Genomic DNA, 19563 nt, shown 5'->3' with positions numbered 1-19563 from the left:
ATCTTCTGTATATTCCTGTTTTCAAATGTTTCTTTAATGATCACACACACACACACACACACACACACACACACACACACACACACACACACACACACACACACAGTGCTGCTGTCGTCAGAGCTGAAGGATAGTGGGGTTTTGTGTGTGCGTGTGTGTGTTGCTCAGCGACGCTCATCAGGCCGAAAGCGTTTCAGCGCAGCATCCCAGAAACAAATGCATGTGTGTCATATTAGTGTGTGTGAGACTGTGAGTGTGATGTAGAGTCCAGAGGTCAGAGGTCATCCTGTCGTATTGTCATCACACAGAAAGTTGGCAGGTGCTTTGGCTTTGCTGTGATGTTTGCGTCAGAGACAGACGGATGCTCTTACTCTTACATCCATCACATCACATCCATCCGCTGCTTTCACACACAGTCCTGCTGCTCCAATAAAGTGATTTTTCACATTATGATAATGAGGAAAATAAGCATAATTGTCTAAAATTATGTTGTGATGCACAAAGATCTTTTATATTTAAACTAGCAGCCAAATAATGAAGATTCCAAAGCTGCATTTATTTGTTTAAAAATACAGTAAAAAATCTAAAATATTATTACAATTTTAAATAGGTGTTTTTATGTAAATATCTGTTAAACTGTAATTTATTTCTGTGATCAAAGCTGAATTTCCAGCATCATTACTCCAGTCTTCAGAGTCACATGTCATTCTAATATTCTGATTTGCTGCTCAACAAACATTTCTGAGTATTATCAGTGTTGATCAATCAGTTGAAAACAGTGGAAACCATCATACATTTTATTTTTCAGGATTCACAGATGAATGGAAAGTTTGCGAAAGAACAGCATTTATTTGAGTTTGAAAACTTTTATAACATTATAAATGTATTTACTGACACTTTTAATCAGTTTACTGTGTCCTTGTTAAATTTGTATTTGTTTTTAATATTGTGCAGCACAACTGTTTTCAACATTATAATAATCATAAGTATTTCTTGAGCAGTAAATCAGTATATTAGAATGATTTCTGAAGGATCATGTGACACTGAAGACTGGAGTAATGATGCTGAAAATGCAGCTTTGTTCACAGAAATAAATTACAGTTTAACTGATATTCAAATAGAAAATGGATATTTAAATTCTAATAATATTTCACAATTTTTACTGTATTTTGATCAAATAAATGCAGCTTCTGTGATAATCTGCTGGTGCGGTGTAGTTTGTGGTGTCTGTGGGGCCGTGCGGAGGTTGAAGGGCCCGTGACCTGTGGTCATTGCCAGGGAAACTCTCATCTGACGTGGAACTATTGTGTCTGTGTCTCGCAGGAGGAAATAGTTCCCGAGCGCCGCCCGTTTCCAGGGGGAACTTTTATAGGGGGCGGTACCTGAGCGGGTCAGAGGTCACGTCAGTCTGTGACTGTGAAGAATGACGAGCTGTAAACGAGCCCACGATTAAATGTGACACAAAGCCCAGAAATGAAGCTCTTCCAGTGTCAGCAGGGCTTTCTGAATCTGGATCCGTGATGCGGCGTGACGTCTGAGGGGCGGGGCGTCGCTCACGGCAACCCGGCGCTATGCGTGACATCACAGCGATGCTCCTTAAAGGGGCCGCCTCGGCACCCGCTCCGACAGAGACCCGTCCTGAAGAGTACAGGACAGAACCCATAACGGGATCCAAGCGTTGGACTGATATTTATTTTCTGATTCGCTTTGCGTGCTAAGAACAAGGATGTTTTTTTCATCTCCTCTCAACTTCGGCTCCTCTCTTCATCTCGCTCTCCTCCTGCTTCTCATCATCGCCATGGCAACGCAGGTGCAAGGACGGCCCTCACCACGACGACCAGAGGCTCAGGTGAGGATTTGATTTGTGTGTCAACTGACTCGGCCAATCACGTGAGTTTGGGGCGGGGCTATCGGACTGACTGACCAATGACAGACGAGTGTTTGGGAAACATGTTTGAAAACAGTCATTGTGTGTGATTGTGTTTGATGTGCTCTACAAAAAAAATAAATTATTACAGTTAACTTAAACTAAATCTATCATTTGTTGCAGTTGCAGTGTGTACATTTTAGCAGCATCTAGCATCTAAATATGACAATATACAACTATTTGAAAATCTGTAATCTGAGGGTGCCAAAAAAATTAGAAAATCGCCTTTAAAGTTGTCTAAATGAAGCTCTTAGCAATGCATATTACTAATTTTTACTAAGTTTGGATATATTCACAATAGGAAGTGTACAAAATATCTTCATAGAACATTAATATCCTAATGATTTTAGCCATAAAATCAATAATTTTGACCCATACAATGTATTTAAATAAATATACCCATGCTACTTAAGACTGGTTATGTGGTATGTAGATAAAAATGGCTCCTTCTAAGGTAATAAAGACATCACAGTTCATTATTTAAGGTCGTTATACACCTCTGAAAACATAGTAGTATATTATATTGCATTTCTGTCAATAGATCCTCCTAAATAATACACATGAAACATGTAATCAAATGCAATGATGTACTAAAATAAGTAAAACTATAACAAATAAAAGAAAATAATAAAACCTATAGACATATTTTAAAAATAACATGGATAACAATGACAAAAAGACAAAATTTGACTAAAAATTAAAATCAGAATGCAGAAAAAGAAAGAAAATTCTAATTTAATATATTAAGAAAAACTCCAAATATTACTGGAAACTGTAATAGTATCAGTATAATACAGTACAAACTATAATAGTATTAGTAAAAACTTGCAAAATGCAAAATATAATATAATAACATATAATAATGTCCAGGGTTAACTGAATCTAAAAACATTCAAAATATTTTTTCCATTCAAAATATTTTAAAAATGTCTTTATGATTTTATTTCTGGTAAACAATTCTATTTTTATTTCTATTTATTTATTTATTAACAATTCTTATTTAGCACAGGTATATTTGTAGCAATATCCATCAATACATTGTGTGGGTCAAAATTATAGATTTTTGATTAGTAATATGCATTGCTAAGAATCAACAAACCATGCATCAATGGAAAGCTTATTTGTTCAGTTTCAGAATATCAATTTAAAAAAAATTTACCTTTATGACTGGTTTTGTAGTCCAGGGTCACATATATTGTTTCTACATATTTAATCAATATATTTATTATTCCAATCTATATCAAATGATTTGCCAACATGCTTTGAAGTTTCAATCTGAATCAAATGATTCACGAGCCAGAAACCAAAAGTTTAATCTGAATCAAATGATTTGCGTACCTGCTCCGAAGCTCCAGTTTGAATCAAATGATTCACCAACATGCTCTGAAGTTTCAATCTGAATCAAATGATTCACAAACCCGCTCTAAATTTTTGATCTGAATCAAATGTTTCACGAACCTGCTCTGAAGCTCTGATCTATATGAAATGATTCACCAACATGCTTTGAAATTTCAATCTGACTCAAATGATTCGTGTACCCACTCCGAAGTTTCGATCTGAATCAAATGATTTGCAAAAAAAACATTAAAAATAAAAAATCAAATGATTCACGAACCAGTATCCAAAGTTTTAATCTGAATCAAATGATTCACAAACATGCTCTGAAGCTCCAATCTGAATCAAATAATTCATGAACCTGCTCCAAAGCTCTGATCTATATCAAATGATTCGCCAACATGCTTTAAAATTCCAATCTGACTCAAATGATTTGTGCACCCACTCTGAAGGTCCAATCTGAATCAAATGATTCGCAAACACGCTCCAAATTTTCGATCTGAATCAAATGATTTGCAAAAAACATTAAAAATAAAAAAATCTATTTATTCATGAACCCGCTCCAAAGTTTCAATCTGAATCAAATGATTTGCGAACCAGAATCCAAAGTTTTAATCTGAATCAAATGATTTGCGAACCCGTTCCGAAGTTTCGATCTAAATCAAATGATTTGCGAACCCGCTCCGATGTTTTGATCTGAATCAAATTATTTGAAATTCCACTCCGAAGTTTCGATCTGAATCAAATGATTTGCGAACCCACTCCGAAGTTTCGATCTGAATCAAATGATTTGCGAACCCACTCCGAAGTTTCGATCTGAATCAAATGATTTGCGAACCAGCTCCAAAGTTTCGTTCTGAATCAAATGATTTGCAAAAAACATTAAAAATAAAAAACAAATGATTAACAAACCCACTCCAAAGTTTCGATCTGAATCAAATGGTTCGCGAACCAGCTCCAAAGTTTTAATCTGAATCAAATGATTCGCCAACATGCTCTGAAGTTTTCGATCTGAATCAAATGATTCACCAACATTTTCTGAAGTTTCAATATTAATCAAATGATTTGTGAACCCGCTCCGAAGCTCCGATCTATATTAAATGATTCACGATAATCTGAATTATCGATAATCTTTAATCTGAATCAAATGATTCACAAACCCACTCCAAAGTTTCGATCTGAATCAAATGGTTCACGAACCTGCTCCAAAGTTTTAATCTGAATCAAATGATTCACAAACCCACTCCAAAGTTTTCGATCTGAATCAAATGATTCACCAACATTTTCTGAAGTTTTGATCTGAATCAAATGATTTGCAAACACTCAGTATATAATATACAATATACAGTAACTGTGTGTGTGTGTGTGTGCAGGTTCTGCAAGATCTGTTCGGGCTGAAGATCAGCTCTCTGGTATTGGCTCATCCAGAGGTCAGCGAGGGGTCAGCAGACGAAGTCCTTCCCCTCACAACCACGCATCACGGTAACGCTGCACCATCACGCGTGTTCCTGGACCTCCTGGGCCGTCACAGGAAGCTGCAGGGGCGGAGCAGGAAGGGTGTGGGGCGGGGCTGTTTCGGGATGAAGGTGGACCGGATCGGGGTGATCAGCGGACTGGGATGCTGACACACTCAGGTACACGACTCTTCACACTGAGATGACAGAATTACAGCTGTTTATCATTTGTCTCTCATTGTTAGTTTTGATGTACTTTCTTTGTGTTTGTGTGCAGTCTCCTCTCCACACATCAAACCTTCATCTGCCAGCATTACACATCCTGCTCCTCTGTTGGTGTTAGTATTGTTTAATGTCTGTTGGATGATGATTTCCTGTCCAGACGGCTGCAATGAGCAGATGTGACATGTGACCGACTGCAGCGGGCTAAACTCAACGTTTGGTCCTTTATGCAGAACACTGAATTCATGTGTTTGTCTTTTGAAGATCCTGAGGTTTTCTCAGCAGTGTGTGTGTGTGTGTGTGTGTGTGTGTGTGTGTGTGTGTGTGTGTGTGTGTGTGTGTGTGTGTGTGTGTGTGTGTGTGTGTGTGTGTGTGTGTGCTTGCGTGCGTGCGCGTGTGTGTGTGTGTGTGTGTGTGTGTGTGTGTGTGTGTGTGTGTGTGTGTGTGTGTGTGAGACCCCTGGCTGATCATCCAGTCAGTTTTGTTTACTGTGTTTACCAGGTTTGACGTGACAGAGCTTCTGTTCAGACAATTTTTGTGAGTGGGATTTTTTCTCAATATTTAACACAAGTTTAACTTGTTTGTGTGACGTCCATAAATGTTATTTAACATCCAAATCTGAATTGTTGTTGTTTTTCAAGCTTTTATCCTCTATGTGTTTCTCAGCAATAAAACTACACCATTTACAGTGATTTGATGCTTAAATAAAAAACATCAATAATTAAATAATAGTCCAAGTACACTCTTAAAAATAAAGATGCTTTGAAAGGTTGAAAAGAAAACCATTATTGGTTCCACAAAGAACCATTCAGACAAAGATTCTTTAAAGAACCATCTCCTACCTTTTTATAAAGAACCTTTTTTCGCCGCAACGAACATTTTGTAAAACAGATGTTGAAGGTTCTTTATGGAACCATCGTTCCGAAGTTTCGATCTACATCAAATGATTCGCGAACTTGTTCTAAAGCTCAGAACTACATCAAAGGATTCACAAACTCTTTCTGAACTTTAGAATGAGCTTGCGAATCATTTGATGTAGTTCGGAGCTCTATGATTCGCGAACTCGTTCTGAAGGTCCGAACTACATCAAATGATTCTTCGCGCCGCTTCCAATCCCAAAATGCACCACGCGACCGTTCACGCGCAACTTCCATATGAATGAATTGAAAACGCTCGCTTCGCCCCGCTCGCTACGTGCCAGTGTGAACGCACCGTAAAGCTCTGAACTAACGTTACATCAAATGATTCGTGAACTCGTTCCGAAGTTTCGATCTAGTTCGTGAACCATTTGATGTAGATCGGAGCTTCAGAACGAGTTTGCGAATCATTTGATGTAGATGGAAACTTCGGAACTAATCAAATTATCGGAGTCACGATTCTGAGTTTGAATCAATCGGAGCGGTTCCAGCGTAAATGATTCACTCAGTTCGTCTGTTCCTCCGCTTTTCGCATCTTCAGCCATGTTTACACAACACTGTCAGTACTACTGCTGGCTATCTCGCAAATTTTACGAGATTAACTGAAATAAGCAAAAACAGAACAATGTTTACAAATAAAATATCAATATTTCCATTCCAAAGAGAGCGGCTTTCCACTTCAACACAAATCGTATTCATGTAAGGTAACCGGTTTTCTTATTTAAAAGTAATATTCTATTTTCCCCCTATCATTCTAAATTTCTATATTCCAATTCAGCTGTTAAATTTAAGGCAAAGCAAAGCTTATTTACATAGTACATTTCACACACAGTGGTCATTCAAAATGCTTTACATATAAAAGGAATTAAAATAGTCACAACAAAAATAAATCACAACAATAAAAAGAAGCAATTTAAACATTTTGAAAATGATTTAAGAATGAATTTTAAATTAATTAGAACAGTTCAGAATAAAAATGATTATACATAAAATACAGTGCAATCAGTTCAAGAATGCAGATAAACAGATGTGTTTTGAGTCTAGATTTATTTAAAAATATATTATTTTTATATTTTTAAATACATAAATTTAAAACAGTATTTATGCAATTTGCAAGTGCAGTGTAAATTCATGTTCTAGTGCTAGAAATATAACAATTACATAAAAAAAAGAAGTGCATGGAACCTAAATACACAAACATAGCCTACATACATACAGAAAAAAACGTCCATCCACTGTTTCTAATATTTCGGATATCTTTGATAGCAAGATGACACATTTTCTTGGAGGTGAAAGTTAATTATCAGTCAACTTAACTAGGATTATATATAAATATTATTCATAAAAATTAACATAAAATTGATAAATGCATATAAATGGGGGTAAACAATTATACGTTTCAGAGTTCTAGTTTTCAAATATGGTTCAAATAAAATGGTATGAGCTTTTTTGTCATCAATACATGACGTCATGTCAATGAGGAAAGCGTCGTTGTGACGCAACGAGGAGGCGGGTCCTGGCCCGGGTCACGTGATACTGCGGCTGCGCAGCTCGAGCTACTGGGACGGAACCGAATCGCCCGACAAACCCGCTCCGTTTACCGGCCCAGCGCGATCTTTCGCCTCCCGTGACGCGTTCCAGCAGCGGCAGCATCATCATGTCGGCGGTGCAGCGGATGAAAGTAGCGAACGAGAAACACAGCAAGACGATCACACAGAGAGGACACGTGCAGAAGACCACGGTACGCGCGCTCCCGCGGCTCCGTCGCGCACACACATACACACGAACACACACACACACACACACACACACACACACACACACACACACACACACACACACACACACACACACACACACACACACACACACACACACACACACATATATAAACACTCCACATAAATACACACAATGCGCATACACAGTACACGAATACACACACACACACACACACACACACACACACACTCACATAAATACACATTCAGCACTAGCACCAAAGTACCACGCTATTCGTGCTTTTGTTGAAATAACATTCAAGTGTCATATATCAGCAATACTGTGTTATTATCATTTTACTCCATTACTCTGTGCTGCAGTAATTACAAGAAATACACACAACATCAGGCTCCTAAAATATGGTGCTCTATTTATGCCAAAAAATTATGAATACATATGTGGACCACAAAATAATAATAATGGTCTTTTTTTTTTAATCGACAGATATGCATAACCTGAAAGCTGAATAAATATGCTTTCCATTGATGTATGGTTTGGTTTGTTAGGATAGGACCATATTTGTCCGAGATGCAACTATTTGAAAATCTGGAATCTGAGGGTGCAAAAAAAAAAAAAAAATTTGAGAAAATCGCCTTTAAAGTTTTTTTAAATTAGCAATGCATTTTACTAATCAAGCATTTTTGATAGGTAGGAACTGTACAAAATATCTTCATGGAACATGATATTTGCTTAATATCCTGATGATTTTTGGCATAAAAGAAAAAATGATAATTTTGACCCATACAACGTATTTCTAGCTATTGCTACTTAAGACTGGTTTTGTGCTCCAGGGTCACATATGTATATGTCTGCTGTTATTGCTGTTGTTCTGTTTGCGTTTTAACTCAGTTTTATGCTTTGTAAGTTTCTGCATTCAGTAAGCGTCCTGCAGCACATTTTACAGATGTCTAGATAAACCACCAAATGTTCAATAATATGTTTTCTGAAACTTTTTGATGCATTTATCTTTCTTAAAGCTAAAAATATGTTCTAAGAATGTTTAATTAAAGAAAACATTATTCTAAACATTCAAACTTTTAAAAACGTGCAGACATTAAAGAAACATTGCATTTTATCATATTGCAAACATTTGAAAAACTAATGTTTAACAAAAATGATACATTAACAGTGCACAGATAATGTTTGCGCGCTAATGTTTTGAGAACATTAGACCAGGTAACTTTGAACGAATGTTCTATTAATGTTTGGGATAGTACTGTACAATTACTATAGAATATATAATGATTCGATTAACAGCACCTTTATAAATAAAAAAAGTAAAAACACACTGATTTTGTTGGACTAAGGTTAAAATCTGGTTGATTTATTTATTTATTTATTTTTTTTACAGAAAGGTACATTGTAACTAATAGATACATATTAACTTTTTTTGGCACGTTTGGAGCTCCATAATTTTTTGAAACAGTGTCAAAGTAAATAACATACACATCAATATTGTAGATTGGGATTGTAGACATGGACAAATGTTTAGTACAAAGCAATTTTTTGGGCACAGACCTCATATCCTGAATCTTGTGAGTGCATGTGTTTGAGCAGTAGATGTGTAGCGTTAAGGAAACCCGTATGAATGTGTTTGTCCTGCAGCGTGTGGTGAATGAGGAGAAGTCTCCAGTGGGTCCGTGGCTCCTCGCACTCTTTGTGTTCGTGGTCTGTGGATCAGGTGAGACGTGAAAACAGCTCTACAAACACTATATCATGATTCATCAACACTCCTAAAGGAATAGTTTACACACAAATAAAAATGTCTTGAGCCTCAAGACCATCCAATATTAGGATGAGTTTATTTCTTCATTAGATTTATCAGAAATGTGTGATTCCATCACTGTCTCACCTATGGATCCTCAGGAGTGAATGGGTGCCGTCAGAATGAGAGTCCAAACAGCTGATAAAAATATCACAATAATCCTCAAGTAATCCACACCACTCCAGTCCATCAGTTAACATCTGGAGAAGACAAAATCTCAAACAAATCCATCATTAAGATGCTTTTAACTCAAATCCGGAGTCCATAATCCATAATAACGCTTCCTCCAGTGAAAAGGTGGTCTGGTCTGAATCAGGAGACAAATCTGCTCAGATCTAGCACCGTTTACAAGCCAAAACAGCTCTAAACAAATATGTGGCTGGATTTTGATGTGTGAGACAACAGGAGATGGACTTTTTCACTGGAGGAAGCGTTATTATGGATCATGGACTCAATGTATTTGAGTTAAAAATGTCTTAATGCTGGATTTGTTTCAGATTTTGTCTTCTCAAGATGTTAACTGATGGACTGGAGTGGTGTGGATTACTTGTGGATTATTGTGATGTTTTTATCAGCTGTTTGGACTCTCATTCTGACGGCACCCATTCGCATCCATTTGTCAGACAGTGATGGAATGACACTTTTCTTTTGCTATTAAACGTCATCTTTTCAGATCAAGTGATCCAAGATTAGGATGAGTTTGTTTCTTCATCAGATTTGTGGAGATTTGTCATTCCATCACTTGCTCACCAATGGATGTGAATGGGTGCCGTCAGAATGAGAGTCCAAACAGCTGATAAAAACATCACAATAATCCACAAATAATCCACTCCAGTCCATCAGTTAACATCTTGAGAAGACAAAAGCTCAACAAATCCATCAAGACATTTTTAACTCAAATACATTGAGTCCATGATCCATAATAACGCTTCCTTCAGTAAAAAAGTCCATCTCCTGTTGTCTCTCACATCAAAATCCAGTTACATATTTGTTCAGAGCTGGTTTGGTTTACAAACAGTGCTTGATCTGATTCAGACCAGACCACTTTTTCACTGGAGGAAGTGTTATTATGGATTATGGACTTGTATTTGAGTTAAAAATGTCTTAATGATGGATTTGTTTCAGCTTTTGTCTTCTCAAGATGTTAACTGATGGAGTGGTGTGGATTACTGTGATGTTTTTATTAGCTGTTTCGATTCTCATTCTCACGGCACCCATTTGTTGTTGTTTTTCCGCAGTAGTGCAGAATATGATCCATGAGTGATGCTTGATCTCAGATCTTGCTGATGTTCAGACGTTCCACCTGCATGAATAATGGCTTAGTGTTTATTTACATAGAGTCTGGTCTGTGCATAATCATTTGGGTTATTTGCATGCTGTTCATAACGAGGCTGTTGTTTCACGGATCTCGTATGTAAATCCTATGGTTGTCAACAGCTGAAAATAAAGTTACTATAGTGTTAAAGTTTAAGCTGCAATGTCCTCGAATCCTCAGGAAGGGTCAAATCAACAATACACCGTCTCTTCAGTGATGCAGTTTGGTGTCATTATACACCATTGTGCAAACTAGAGTCAGTAAAATACAGTGTTTTTTTCATGCATTGGTCAGTCTTGCAACATGTTTTCAACATGATTAGCAAGTTGCTAGCATATTTCTAGCATGATTAACACGTTATTTACATGTCATTAGCATGACTGACAAGTTACTAACATGTTTCTAGCATGATAAGCAAGTTACTAACATGTTTCTAGCATGATAAGCAAGTTACTAACATGTAATTAGTAGGGTTGCATCGATCCGATACTCTGGATCAGTATCGACGCCGATCCAAGCTTTTTGAATGGATCGGATATCGGTGATGCGTGACCGATCCAAATTCGATACCGTTACCAGAGTTTGATTGAATAAATAGCAAGAAATAATAGTCTACTGTAAAAACTATAATAGTTCATACAAGAACCCAATTATTTTAAAACATTGCCTTAAAAATAAAATACATTTAAAATACGTTGCGCTGCTTACACAAGCACATGTGACGTGAGTGTGACAGGCGAGTTCAGAGGGAACTTTTACATGCAAAGTCTACTTCAGCGCGGTAAACATGTCCCTGATTTGGAAATATTTTATTCTTGATACAGCAGCTAGTAGCACTGCAAATTGTAATATTTGCAAAGCCAAAGTTTCAAGAGGTGGAAGTAGTGTTTCTAATTACAGCACCACAAATTTAATCAATTTAATCTTCAGAAGCATCACGCAAAAGGACTTCGCGATTGTTTAATACAGCAGTTAAATAAATAAGAAGTTATTATTAAATGACTTCCATTGTCTGACTATAACAATATTGCCTGATTTTACTCTATTTCATCGTCAAAAGTAATCTGAAACAAGTCTCAACTGAGCCGCTGCTTATCTCCATTCAAACACAGAGGTGTTTCGTTTATGAATGAACGTGTGTTTTTAAACGAATCTAGTGAAATGATTCAATGTCCCATTCAAACAGAGAGTCACTTGCTTTATTCCTGAAAGAACCATCCGTTCAAACGAATCAAATGAATGAAATGATTCAGTAATTAAATCTGTGTCTTGCCGCCATCTGCTGGCAGATCTGTTCAGTTATTTATATCTGTAATATTTCTGTTGTCAAAATGTTACTTTTAAAACATTAATCTTAATATGAATTTATGAATTTGATTGCACTCATGCATGTATCTCTTTTTTCACCATTTTTTATCCAACAATGTGCAAGCAGATTTGGTATTTCTTTCTTTACCTAAAACAAATAAATCTTAATGACAAAGTGAATTGTATACATTCTTTAGTTTTGAAGGTAAAATACCCCACTGATATCGGCCTGGTATCGGTATCGGCTGATACTCAGAATTTTTGGTATCGGATCGGTTTTGAAAAAATGGTATCGTTGCATCCCTAGTAATTAGCATGTTTCTAACATTATTAGATAGATTAGATGAATAGCATGTTGCTAGCATGATTAGAATGTAGTTAGCATGATTCTAACATTTTTCTAGCATGTTAAGTATGTTTCTAGCATGGTTACGAAGTTTCCAGCATGTTTCTAACATGATTAGCAAGTTGCTAGCCTGTTTTCAACATGATTAGCAAGTTGCTAGCATGTTTCTAGCATGATTAACACATTATTTACATGTCATTAGCATGACTGACGAGTTGCTAGCATGTTTCTAGCATGATTAACACATTATTAAATGTCATTAGCATGACTGACAAGTTACTAACATGTTTCTAGCATGATTAACACATTATTTACATGTCATTAACATGACTGACGAGTTGCTAGCATGTTTCTAGCATGATTAACACATTATTTACATGTCATTAGCATGACTGACGAGTTGCTAGCATGTTTCTAGCATGATTAGCAAGTTGCTAGCCTGTTACCAGCATGATTAGCAAGTTGCTAATGTGTTTCTAACATGATTAACAAGTTGCTAGCCTGTTTTCAACGTGATTAGCAAGTTGCTACCATATTCCTAGCATGATTAACACATTATTTACATGTCATTAGCATGACTGACAAGTTACTAACATGTTTCTAGCATGATAAGGAAGTTACTAGCATGTAATTAGCACGTTTCTAACATTATTAGATAGATTAGATGATTAGCATGTTGCTAGCATGATTAGAATGTAGTTAGCATGATTCTAACATTTTTCTAGCATGTTAAGTATGTTTCTAGCATGGTTACGAAGTTGCCAGCATGTTTCCAGCATGTTTCTAACATGATAGCAAGTTGCTAGCCTGTTTTCAACATGATTAGCAAGTTGCTAGCATGTTTCTAGCATGATTAACACGTTATTTACATGTCATTAGCATGACTGACAAGTTGCTAGCATGTTTCTAGCATGATTAGCAAGTTGCTAGCCTGTTACCAGCATGATTAGCAAGTTGCTAGCATGTTTTTAACATGATTAGCACGTTATTTACATGTCATTAGCATAACTGACAAGTTACTAGCATGTTTCTAGCATGATAAGCAAGTTACTAACATGTAATTAGCATGTTTCTAACATTATTAGATAGATTAGATGATTAGCATGTTGCTAGCATGATTAGAATGTAGTTAGCATGATTCTAACATGTTTCTAGCATGTTAAGTATGTTTCTAGCATGGTTAGGAAGTTGCCAGCATGTTTTTATCATGATTAGCAAGTTGCTACCATGTTTCTAGCATGATTAACACGTTATTTACATGTCATTAGCATGACTGACAAGTTACTAGCATGTTTCTAACATGATTAGCTAGTTACTAGCATGACATTAGCTTGACAGACAAGTTACTGGTATGTTTCTAGCATGATTAGCAAGTTACTAACATGTAATTAGCATGTTTCTAGCATTATTAGATAGTTTAGATGATTAGCATGTTGCTAGCATGATTAGAATGTAGTTAGCATGATTCTAACATTTTTCTAGCATGTTAAGTATGTTTCTAGCATGGTTACGAATTTGCCAGTATGTTTTTATCATGATTAGCAAGTTGCTAGCCTGTTACCAGTATGATTAGCAATTTGCTAGCATGTTTCTAGCATGATTAGCACATTATCGACATGTCGTTAGCATGATTCTAACATGTTTCTAGCATGTTAAGTATGTTTCTAGCATTGGTTAGGAAGTTGTCAGCATGTTTCCAGCATGATTAACACGTTATTTACATGTCATTAGCATGACATTAGCATGACATTAGCATGACATTAGCATGAAGTTGCCAGCATGTTTTTATCATGATTAGCAAGTTGCTACCATGTTTCTAGCATTATTAGCACGTTATCTACATGTCATTAGCATAACTGACAAGTTATTAACATGTTTCCAGCATGATTAGTAAGTTAAAAGCATGTTGCTAGCATGATTATTAAGTTACTAGCATGACATTAGCATGATTATCAAGTTACTACCATGTTGCTAGCATGATTATCAAGTTACTAGCATGACATTAGCATGATTATCAAGTTACTAGCATGACATTAGCATGATTATCAAGTTACTAGCATGACATTAGCATGATTAGCAAGTTACTAGCATGACATTAGCATGATTAGCAAGTTACTAGCATGACATTAGCATGATTTGCAAGTTACTAGCATGACATTAGCATGATTAGCAAGTTACTAGCATGACATTAGCATGATTATCAAGTTACTAGCATGACATTAGCATGATTATCAAGTTACTAGCATGACATTAGCATGATTATCAAGTTACTAGCATGACATTAGCATGATTTGCAAGTTACTAGCATGACATTAGCATGATTTGCAAGTTACTAGCATGACATTAGCATGATTATCAAGTTACTAGCATGACATTAGCATGATTATCAAGTTACTAGCATGACATTAGCATGATTAGCAAGTTACTAGCATGACATTAGCATGATTAGCAAGTTACTAGCATGACATTAGCATGATTTGCAAGTTACTAGCATGACATTAGCATGATTAGCAAGTTACTAGCATGACATTAGCATGATTAGCAAGTTACTAGCATGACATTAGCATGATTATCAAGTTACTAGCATGACATTAGCATGATTAGCAAGTTACTAGCATGACATTAGCATGATTTGCAAGTTACTAGCATGACATTAGCATGATTATCAAGTTACTAGCATGACATTAGCATGATTATCAAGTTACTAGCATGACATTAGCATGATTAGCAAGTTACTAGCATGACATTAGCATGATTAGCAAGTTACTAGCATGACATTAGCATGATTTGCAAGTTACTAGCATGACATTAGCATGATTAGCAAGTTACTAGCATGACATTAGCATGATTAGCAAGTTACTAGCATGACATTAGCATGATTTGCAAGTTACTAGCATGACATTAGCATGATTAGCAAGTTACTAGCATGATTGTCTAGGCTAGATAGTTAAATAGAATGTAAGTTTGAATGGATTATAAATAGTTCATAGAAGAGAAGCTTGATTTAGTCTCAAGGGATTCTGGGAGTTTAAATTAAAACACTACAAATCTAGTGAAATGCTGTAATCATCGGCCACGAAAATAAAGCATAACTGGTGTCCGTTACGTTCTCAAACATGTTCTAAACTCACAGCAGATGCAATAGTCCAGTTGACTGCATTCAATCGCTGTGAACAGAGCCGTTCTGAGGCACAGAAAACACCTGATCACGAGCCGATCGCCTGAATGGAGTGTGCGCTTTGCTTTGAAACACACAGTGGAAACGGACTTGATGAAGGGATTGGGCCATTTTGTGGCAACTTTTAAAGAACTTTTATGTTAGAATAAGAAGTTTAAATATATTTTAAAACTACACTTTTGTCCGGAAGACCTATTGTTTTTAAGTCGTCATGGAACCACGATAATATTGCGATATCACGGTATTGATAATCAGTGTTGGGGGAAACGCATTACAACTAACACAAGTTACGTAATAATTTCACTTTTTCCAAGTAAATACTAAAGTAATGCATTACTTTTAATTGACAAGAAAATATCTGAGTTACACTTCCCTCATTTATTGATTAAAAGCTCTCCTGTCCCCATGTTGAGAGAAATTGTGAGTAAGATGTTCCTTTAGTTCTAGAATAAACATGAACATGCATTAATTCATCTCACTCACTAAAAAACACATACAGTATTCTTCAAAATGAATAAAAACCTGAAATAATTAAATGTTCAATAATGCAAATATCCTTTATGTATTTAATCCCATTTTATTAACCGATGTCTTTGCTGCCAACCTTCGATGATCCAATTCATCCATACTAATAAGCAAAAATGACTCGAGATAATCTAACATTTGTTTTCCTTTTTTTATTGCTGAAGAGTTGATTTTTTGTTCTTCTGTGGTCTACTGTACAGACCTCAATTTACTTTTCTCTAAGCCTGAGGCTTTTGCTGTGAAAAGGCTTTTACATTTGACAAAAATATTTGTTTGACTTTTTATATTAAAAACAAACAAGCAAGCCCTGTCCGGATTTAAAAAGTAACGCAAAAGTAACGTAGCACATTACTTTCCATAAAAAGTAACTAAGTAACGTAATTAGTTACTTTTTTAGGGAGTAACTCAATATTGTAATGCTTTACTTTTAAAAGTAACTTTCCCCAACACTAGTGATAATATTGTTGCATCCCTACTAAATACACATTTACGTATTTATTTTATTGCATTTTATCTATTTGTGTCTGTAGATTCCAATTCTAATTTTTTTTCTCTTACAAACACCGAACTTTACAGTTTTATTTTCGTCTCTGTATTCTAAAGGTTTGTGCATATTTCATTCACACTGATGTATACAATATTTCACTCCTAATACATGGTGAAAATGTGTTTGTTTCTGTCTGTTGACAGTTTTATGGAGTGATATAAAGAGAAATTCAAAATCCCCTCTGGAAAAAACCTTTAACTTTAATATGGCAAGAGAATCACCCTAGAATTATGAACCTGGATTCAGATTTCTCTTCTGGAAATGTTGCAAATGAGTGCATATTTATCAGGGTCCTTGAAATACTTGAAAGTTTGTGAATCTGAAAACATTTTTTCAAGGCCCTGGAAAGTTTTTGAAAAGAAACACATAGATACAGGTCCTTAAAAGTGCTTAAATTTATTTTGTGCAAAACGTTTTCTAGAAAATATTCCATGTTTTTCCCTCTGGTCTGCTAATGTGTCATTTCGCCAACACATCGTGGGCTATGCATACTAGCTCGCTTGATTTATGATAGTTACATGCATTCACGCATAATATTAAGTGTTTCCCTATGTGTGCACGCACTAAACTACTACAATACTACCTCAACAATTTATGGACACACCGTGAAACATTGCAAAAATAGGCTGAAACAGCTAAAACACGATGCCTGGAAAATGAAGTTTAAAGATATTTGGCTTACCAAAGAAGAAAACTTTAAAGCATATTAATATATCTTGAAACTTTTGGTTACATGAGACTAAGCTCTTTTCAATAAAACCCATGCAAAAGTTTTAGAATACAATATAGGATGTACTGAATATTCCTCAGTTTTATGCAAATATCAGATCTCTGTCATGTTTCCCAAAATAACCTTGCTCACACTTGAATTGTGTCCCCACATTACACTTCCAAAAGGGTGTTTTTGCAGTGATGAAGAACCATTTTTGGCTCCCCCAAAAACCTTTCAGTGAACAGTTTCTAAAATTACCATTTTGAAGTACATTTTAAAAATCCTTAGATGTTCAAGGTTCTTCATAGAACCATTGGTGCTTATAAAGAACCTTTTATTAGAAGTGTAAGTCCTTGAATTTGAGGGAATTGGACCTGGAAAGTCCATTTGGAACCCTGATTTATGTAGACAGTTCCAAGATGTTTATGTCTGTCGCAAAAAATCTTTTTTTTTTTTTTTAAGGAAAACATTCCAGGATTTTTCTCCATATAGTGGACTTCAATGGTGCTCAATGGATTGAACTTCCAAAATGCAGTTTAAATGCAGCTTCAAAGGACTCTAAATGATCCCAGATGAGGAATAATGGTCTTATCTAGAGAAACGATTGGTCATTTGTTTAGAAAAAATATATTTTCTACACTTTCTAACCACAAATGGTTACAAATACAGTGTGCATGCATACTCAAGACGGTTAAGTTCCTCCAACTTCAAAATCATCCTACATCGCTGCAGAAGAACCGACCCAGTGTTTACTAAGTGAACGTTTAAAGAAGAAACGCTCTTTAAAAAAAAAGTAAAACAGCGATGTAGGATGATTTTAAACTTGGAGGAGAAAATGAGATTGGAATTTTTCAACATACCCTAACTGTCTTGAACCGGAGCGCACAGAGTATGCATATTGCATACACACTATTTGTAACCATTTGTGGTAAAAAAAAAAAAAGTGTATAAATATATATATATATTTTTTTTTAGAAAATGACCAATTGTTTCACTAGATAAGACCCTTATTCCTCGACTGGGATTGTTTAGAGCCCTTTGAAGCTGCATTTTTAACCTTCAGTCCATTGAGCACCATTGAAGTTCACTATATGGAGAAAAATCCTGGAATGTTTTCCTCAAAAAACTTAATTTCTTTCCAACTGAAGAAAGAAAGAAAGAAATATTTTGGATGACATGTGGGTGAGCAAATTATCAGGACATGTTCATTCTGCAAGTGGAAGCTTTTAATCTTTAATATAAATTAAAATATACATTACAATTGTTCTTTTCCCCTTTTTATCCATGCAGCTAATAGACTTTGTTCAGTTTGCAAGCTTTAATATGTAAGTGTGTCATATATGTGAGGTGCTCAGTCTTTAACGTGTGGTGTGTTTGTGTTTCAGCCATCTTCCAGATCATCCAGAGCATCAGGCAGGGCATGTGAGCCGTCCGTCTGCAGACGTCTGAACTCAACCACTCACTGATCTTCCACGCAGCCGTTCACTACAGTTCATCTCTTAGTTGTTTACAGCTGATTTTATGCGTGTGTGTGAAAGGAGAATGTTCTGGAGTCGTTTATGATGGGTGTAGTTTGTGATTGAATGATGGAGTGTGTGTTTGGTTTTATCCGCTGTTGTCTCACGATGCTCTGATTTGTTCTTATTTGCTCTTATTTCCACTGACTGCTGTCATTGATGAGGTTTTGTATGAACTCAGAGGAACAGCTGTGTGTGAGTCAGACATCAGCAGCCATATGAATCTGTACATCTGTCTCTCTTCCTCCCTCTGACAGGAAATAATGCTGTGTAATAATGATTTTATACAAATAAAAGGTATTTTCTCTATCGGCACTGTGTTCTACTTTTAAAATGAAAACACAAATTCACCATGAAAATATCTATCTATCTATCTATCTATCTATCTATCTGTCTGTCTGTCTGTCTGTCTCTCTGTCTGTCTGTCTGTCCATCAATTCATCTATCCATCCATCTATCTATCATCTCTCTATCCATCTATCAATCATCTATCCATCCATCATCATCTCTCCATCCATCTATTCATCCATCATATCTCCATCCATATATCCATCCATCTATCTATCAATCATCTATCCATCCATCAATCCATTTATCCATCCATCATCTCTCCATCTATCCATCTATCATCTCTCCATCCATCTATCTATCAATCATCTATCCATTCATCTATCATCTCTCCATCCATCCATCTATCTATCATATCTCCATCC

General features: G+C 35.9%; 2 protein-coding genes across 2 annotated transcripts; both read left to right on the top strand.

The window, feature by feature from the left end:
* The first annotated feature begins 955 nt into the window (after nt 1-955).
* nppcl2 (natriuretic peptide C-like 2) lies at nt 956-4887 on the top strand. Its single transcript, XM_073822575.1, has 2 exons — nt 956-1849; nt 4636-4887. The coding sequence occupies exons 1-2, from the start codon at nt 1727-1729 to the stop codon at nt 4885-4887; spliced, it is 375 nt and encodes a 124-aa protein (XP_073678676.1). The 5' UTR covers nt 956-1726.
* A 2508-nt stretch (nt 4888-7395) lies between these two features.
* Nucleotides 7396-19159, top strand: LOC141291568 (stress-associated endoplasmic reticulum protein 1). The gene is made up of 3 exons (XM_073823722.1): nt 7396-7596; nt 9243-9318; nt 18719-19159. The coding sequence occupies exons 1-3, from the start codon at nt 7513-7515 to the stop codon at nt 18757-18759; spliced, it is 201 nt and encodes a 66-aa protein (XP_073679823.1). The 5' UTR covers nt 7396-7512; the 3' UTR covers nt 18760-19159.
* Nucleotides 19160-19563: the final 404 nt, after the last annotated feature.

Source organism: Garra rufa, chromosome 18 (assembly GCF_049309525.1).
Source record: "Garra rufa chromosome 18, GarRuf1.0, whole genome shotgun sequence".
NCBI lineage: Eukaryota > Metazoa > Chordata > Actinopteri > Cypriniformes > Cyprinidae > Garra > Garra rufa.
Note: the sequence above shows the minus strand (reverse complement) of the source record. Positions and strands in the feature narration are given on the sequence as shown.

What these genes read in the sequence shown, in the direction of transcription:
- nppcl2 (XM_073822575.1), top strand. Translation starts at nt 1,727, where the DNA reads ATGTTTTTTTCATCTCCTCTCAACTTCGGCTCCTCTCTTCATCTCGCT. An exon ending in CACGACGACCAGAGGCTCAG is followed by an intron (nt 1,850 to 4,635) that starts GTGAGGATTTGA and finishes GTGTGTGTGCAG; the next exon opens with GTTCTGCAAGATCTGTTCGG.
- LOC141291568 (XM_073823722.1), top strand. Translation starts at nt 7,513, where the DNA reads ATGTCGGCGGTGCAGCGGATGAAAGTAGCGAACGAGAAACACAGCAAG. An exon ending in GACACGTGCAGAAGACCACG is followed by an intron (nt 7,597 to 9,242) that starts GTACGCGCGCTC and finishes TTTGTCCTGCAG; the next exon opens with CGTGTGGTGAATGAGGAGAA. An exon ending in GTTCGTGGTCTGTGGATCAG is followed by an intron (nt 9,319 to 18,718) that starts GTGAGACGTGAA and finishes TTTGTGTTTCAG; the next exon opens with CCATCTTCCAGATCATCCAG.